This window comes from Scyliorhinus torazame, chromosome 10 (genome assembly GCF_047496885.1).
Source record: "Scyliorhinus torazame isolate Kashiwa2021f chromosome 10, sScyTor2.1, whole genome shotgun sequence".
NCBI lineage: Eukaryota > Metazoa > Chordata > Chondrichthyes > Carcharhiniformes > Scyliorhinidae > Scyliorhinus > Scyliorhinus torazame.
In genome coordinates, this window is record NC_092716.1 from 39,502,373 (window position 1) to 39,508,372 (window position 6,000).

The 6,000-nt window shown below is 48.6% G+C and overlaps 1 protein-coding gene across 2 annotated transcripts in view; it reads right to left on the bottom strand.

Moving 5' to 3' along the window:
• terfa (telomeric repeat binding factor a) overlaps positions 1–3,366 on the bottom strand; it is a 50,764-nt gene extending 47,398 nt beyond the window's left edge. Inside the window, exon 1 of one of the 2 annotated variants that reach the window (XM_072517954.1) lies at positions 3,099–3,362. In XM_072517954.1, the coding sequence (XP_072374055.1) occupies positions 3,099–3,291 (193 nt within the window). In that variant the 5' untranslated portion in view covers positions 3,292–3,362. Of the gene's footprint in view, positions 1–3,098 lie in introns of both variants that reach the window. The other variant, XM_072517955.1, reaches the window with a different exon arrangement.
• Between the last annotated feature and the right edge of the window lie 2,634 nt (positions 3,367–6,000).

A 6,000-nucleotide genomic window follows, 5' to 3' on the forward strand; every position in this document is an offset into this window, starting at 1 on the left:
ACAGAATTACAGAGGTCAAATCATGTGTCGGCCTTTCTTGTATGAGGATTTGAGCACAAGAGTAAAGAAGTCTTGTTGCAATTGTAGAGAACTTTGGTGAGACCACACTTGGGGTCTTATGTACAGTTTTGGTATCCTTACCCAAGGAAGGATATACTTGCCATGGGGGGGCACAGGGGATTCAACCAAGGTTGTTTCCTGGGATGGTGCGATTGTCCTATGAGCAGTGATTGAGAGCACTAGGTATGTTTTCTCAAGAGTTTAGAAGAGTGTGCAAATCTGGGAGTTTTACCATTCAGACGGGTCAGGACAAGTTTTAGAATTGGGGCGGGGGGAGGAGAGAGGAATCAGAGTGGGTTTGGGTGGAGAAGGCCTCCTTGTTGACGGCCCCACTCCCGTTCTCTCTGGGCAGATATACTAGAAATCCCAGAAAATAGCGTCTTTGCTCAGAATATGGAACTAATTGAGCCGCCACTTTGGACTAAGAGGCATGTCAGCACTGGCCCCATTATGTAGGAATCATTGGTTTATGCCGGGAAAGATGGATGCAATGTATGGTAGGTGGTGCAGGGAAGGAGTAGAACGGTGGAGAACCTGTTTCTTGAAGGAAGGTTTGTGAAACTAGAGGAATTACATGGGAAATTTGAGTTGCCTAGGAGCAACTTTAGATACATTCAAGTCTGGAACTTTGCAACAAACTATCCTCATTTCCTCATCTGCTGAACGGCCGCTCTGGAGAAGTTGTTGACTCGGGATGACCAGGGGAGGGGCAGATTGGAGACATTTCTGGGTGGATACTGGGAACTGATAATGTGCCAATGGAAGAAATGAAGAAGCGGCAGGATTGGGAATTGAGCTGGGGGGGGGGGGGGGCTCTGGAATGAGATCATGGGGGCGATTCTCCGAGCCCTGCACAGGGCCGGAGAATCGCCGCAACCGCGCCCCGACGCGCGATTCTCCGAAGTGCAAAGTATCGGCGCCATTTGCACTGGCGCGCGCCGGCCGCCGATTCTCTGGCCTAGATAGGCCGAGTGGATACGACAGAGTCCCACTGGCGCCGTTCACCCCTGGTCATTGCCGGCGGGAACTCTGCGCTAATGGTCCGGGGGGGGGGGGGGGGGGGGGGGGGGGGGGCTCTGACCCACGATCAGGGCCCACCGATCCCCGGGTCAGCCTCTTCCCCCACCGGGCCTACTTCCCTGCGCGGACGGCTCCTGAACACCGACACCATGTTGAGTCGGGGCCGGTGCGCTAAAGAAGTCTCCCGCGCATGCACAGGTATAGGTCGTATCCGGGCACGGTTCTTGCCGTCGTGAAACACGACGGCGTTCACACTGGCGCGAATACTTGGGCTCCATTTGGGAGAATTGCCCCCCATGTACCTAATTAACTCAACTTCATCCTGTGCTAGGATGAGCCTCATCCAGTTCAAGGTAGTGCACAGGACTCACATGACGAAGGCCTGGATGAGCAGGTTTTTCCCAGAGATAGAAGATGAGTGAAAAAGTTCAGGGGGGAGGGGGTACTATTTGCATATGTTCTGTGAGTGCTCAAAGCTGATGAGTTACTGGGCTGCAGTGTTTAACACAATATCGGAAATAATGGGGGTCAAGCTGGCACCGTGCTCTTTGATTGCAATCTTTGAGGTTTCAGAGTTGCTGGAGCTGTTGGGAAGGGAGGGGGCTGACATGGTGGCCTGCACCTCGCTGATTGCAAGGCAACATATTCTATGAGTTGGAGATTGACAGTGCCACCAGCGGTTTCGGCATGGCTGGGAGAACTGATCAAGTTCTTGAAGTTAGCGAAAATTAAATATGCACTCATTGGTTTGGAAGAAGGATTCTGTGTGTGACGGAAGCTCTTTCTATCTGTTTAAAGAAATTTGCATCACAAAAAGGTAGGGGGAGGGGGAATAGGAGGTGGGGTGGGAGAATAGGAGTTTTTTTTAAAAGGAGGGGGATTTTTTTTCTCAAACTGTTTGTAACCTGTTGCCAGTTGAATTACTGTTTGCGAATGTATGTGTTTGAAATAAAATATTTTAAAAAGTGAACAAAAGATTATCTTATTGAGATTCAAAATTCTTACAGGGCTTCACGGTAAATGTAAATTTTATGTTTCCCTTGGCTGGGGTGTCCAGAACTAGGGGACAGAGTCTCAAAATAAGAGGCTACAACGTGGAGAGATTTCTTCAGAGAGGTGAATCTTCGGAAATTCTCTGCCTCAGAGGGCTGTGGAGGTTCAGTCATTCAGTTTATTCAGAACAGAGATCTATAGATTTAGGCACTAAAGACATCATGTGAAATGGGGATAGTGTGGAAAAATAGCTGAGATTGAAGATCAACCGTGGTCTGGTTGAATAGCAGAGCATGCTGGAGGGGCCGAACGGCCTCTTCATGGTCCTATTCCCACTAGATTTTAAATCACTTTCAGCTTGAACATAAACAACCATCTTCCCTACATCTTTTTGTTTGCTGTTATTTTGAGCCAATTAACAAATGTAGTGATAATTGTTATATTATTACTGATAACAAACATTGCTGCCTCACCTAGCCGAGGTCCCAGGGTCCACCCCAGCTCTGGGTCACTGTCAGTGTGGAATTTGCACATTCTCCCTGTGTTTGCGTGAGTTTTGCCCACACAACCCAAAGACGTGCATGGGTTGGCCACACTAAATTACCCCTTAATTGGAAAGAAATGAATTGGGGTACTCTAAATTTATTTTTAAAAATCAAATGGTGCAGGAATCATTCCAAAGGCGGCATTCCAGAATCTGCAACTGTGGAGGTTAAAGGTATATGTTTATTTGTAAAAGTTACCGTTTCTGGATGTCCTGTCTCATCGTGTAATTTACTTAAGCATCCTTTATCCCCAAAACTCAGTGCAAGTTAAAAACTGTTCAACTCTTATTCTAAAACTCAATAAGGAACTCGTCGGAAAACGCAGCAGAGTTCTATCAGCATGGATTAACTCTGCGTATCCTGTTCGATGCTGGCCACCTTTCCCCGCGCATCCCGCCAATGCTTGGGACTAATTTGTAAACAAATCGCTCGTCTCCAATCTTTAATCCAGTTCCTACAATTCGCCGTCTCTCGTCTCACCCGTTATCACGTTGAGAATGGCGCAAAATTCCTCGTACGCCCCAGCCCTGAACGCTTTGAGTGCGCAGTGCAAGTTAAACTCCAGTATCCAACCGTTCACCACTCGTTCGGGGTCCGGGGCAACTCCAGCCTCGCCACCTACTCGCCCGAGGTGTGCCTCCGAGTCACTCTTTGACGCCTCACATGCCGCCATTTCTCATACAAAATGGTGCCGCCCCAGAGTAATGTCCTGCCCCGCTGCCCGTGCTGCTTTGGGGCGATAGGCAGGCCGATGGGCCACCATCTTGTGAAGGGCATTTTTTTTTTCGCTGCCAACGCTGCGCGGCTGTCCCGATGTGACGTAATTGCGAGCGACGGTGTGCCATTCGCCGATGTCTGTGTGCGCCGCAGTTCTGATTTCACTGTTTATCAGTGAAGCGTTGTCCTTGCAACTGTTCAACTTTTAAATTCTAATCTTGGTTTAAAAGTTCATGCAATTCCCTTTCGGGATACTACAGAATATGGAAATGCAGTGAATTGAGTGCTCCTCTTCCTGCTTCTCGCACGATTGGCACAAATCAAAGCCACACACAGGCCGCAGTGTCTTTTTTTAAATTTGGAGGACCCAATTCATTTATTCCAATTAGGGGGTAAATTTCGTGTGGCCAATCCACCTACCTTGCACATAAGAACTCGGAGCAGGAGTAGGCCATCAAGCCCCTCGAGCCTGCTCCGCCATTCAATGAGATCATGGCTGATCTTTTTTGGACTCAGCTCCACTTTCCAGCCCGAACACCATAACTCTTAATCCCTTTATTCTTCAAAAAACTATCTATCTTTATCTTAAAAACATTTAATGAAAGAGCCTCAACTGCTTCATTGGGCAAGGAATTCCATAGATTCACAACCCTCTGGGTGAAGATGTTCCTCCTAAGCTCAGTCCTAAATCTACTTCCCCTTATTGAGGTTGTGGGGGCGAAACCCACACAAACACGGGTTGAATATGCAAACCCCACACAGACAGTGACCCAGAGCCGGGATTGAACCTGGGACTTCGGTGCCGTGCTAAGGGCCGCAGTGTCATTGGCTTTCTGCACATGCATGGAACAGTGCAAGCACAGATACATATCAGTGGTCATCTTTGTGGCCAACTTGCATTGGCAAGAGACACAGTGAAACTTCAAAAAGCAAACCAACCAAAGGAGTATATATATGGTTGGAATTACTCTTATAAACTCCATCTCATTTTTGAAAGAATCATCGGATTTTAAATTAAATTTGATATTATTACTTATAACAATATTATACAAAATAAAATACACCCATGTTATATACTATGAGGAATATATTGTATAGTTACATTATGCAAAATAACTATGTACATCGTTACTTCTGTTTCCTTGTGTAATGTGTAATAGGCAAAAAAAAAAGGTTTGAGAACCAAAGTTAGAGCATTTGCAGCTCCCAACCTTTTCTGGTGGATCATGTTAATAAGAAAAAAGCCTTTAAAAAAACAAAAGAGACGTCATTGTTGCGGGGATCAAAAGCCAGTGATTATGCTGCACTTTACGTTTCAAATTATTGTTTGAACAAAAACATAACTGCTCTAATAAACCTGAATGCCAGAGAGAAACAAGCCAAGCAAGGAACCCTACACATCTGGTATAAGCAGGTAGGGTCATGAGAATTGGGGAAGTAATATCTGCTGGTCGTTGAATTAGGGTGTTGGCCTATTACTTGTATCCCTTCTTTCAAATCAGCACAGATATGGCAAACTTAGCAACTTCAGCCTGCATTCTCAAGACTGCTGATACACCATCAATAACACACGACGAGTGATGAATGTAACTGAGGCTTTAATACACTAAACAGCAAGCCTCTTGCCTCTGGACCCGAACTGGGTCGGAGGCGGAGACTTGCCACCTTTATACACAAGGCCGAGTGGAGGAGCCACAGGCGGAGCCAGCCTGGACAAGTCCAGGCATGCACAATACAATACATATAATGCAATAACGTGGTTTACCACATTCACCCCCTGTTTTTAAAAAGGAGTCCACCGGGGATGAAGAGGTCTTAAAGATCAAGTCTGTTGGGGGCCTTGATCTTCCGCCGTGATCGCCTCAGTACCGGCTGTGGTGTGGGCGCCGGCGTCGAGACCTGCACGTCCGGGAGCGTGCAGTCGTCTTCTTCTTCACCCAGATGTTGAGTCGGCGGAGGGGTTGGTGTATGGACGGAGGTGGTGGTGCTTGTTGCCAGTGGGCCTGTGGGTGTCAGTTCGTGAGGGAGGTGGGCAGGGGTGGGGGAAGACAGTGTAGGGTGGGGGGTGGTGGTGATGGTCGCCGGGGAACCTGCAGGTGCCAAATCCCGAAGGGAGACCGTGTCCTGCCACCCATCCTGGTGTGCCACAAAGGCCTATTGGGGGTTTGCATGGAGGAGCAGGACCTACTCGATGAGGGGGTCGGTTTTATGGCTCCTCCATGCTTCCAGAGAAGAACGGGCCCCGGTACTGTCAGCCAGGACAGAAGCGAGACCCCGGAGGTGGATTTTCTGGGGAAGGCAAACATACATTCATGAGGAGTCTCGTTAGTGGCTGTACATAGGAGCAACCGGATGGAGTGGAGCGCATCGGGGAGGGCCTCCTGCCAGCGGGAGACTGGGAGACTTTTTGACGGTAGGGCCAGAAGGATAGCCTTCCAGACTGTCACGTTCTCCCTCTCCACCTGTCCGTTTCCCCGGGGTCATAGCTGGTCATCCTGCTGGAGGCGATGCCTTTGCTGAGCAGGAAGTGACGCAACTCGTCGCTCATAAAGGGGGAGCCCCGATCACTGTGGATGCAGGCGGGGAACCCGAACAGGGTGAAAAGACTGTGCAGGGCCTTGATAACGGAGGTAGAGGTCATGTCAGAGCAGGGGATGGCGAAGGG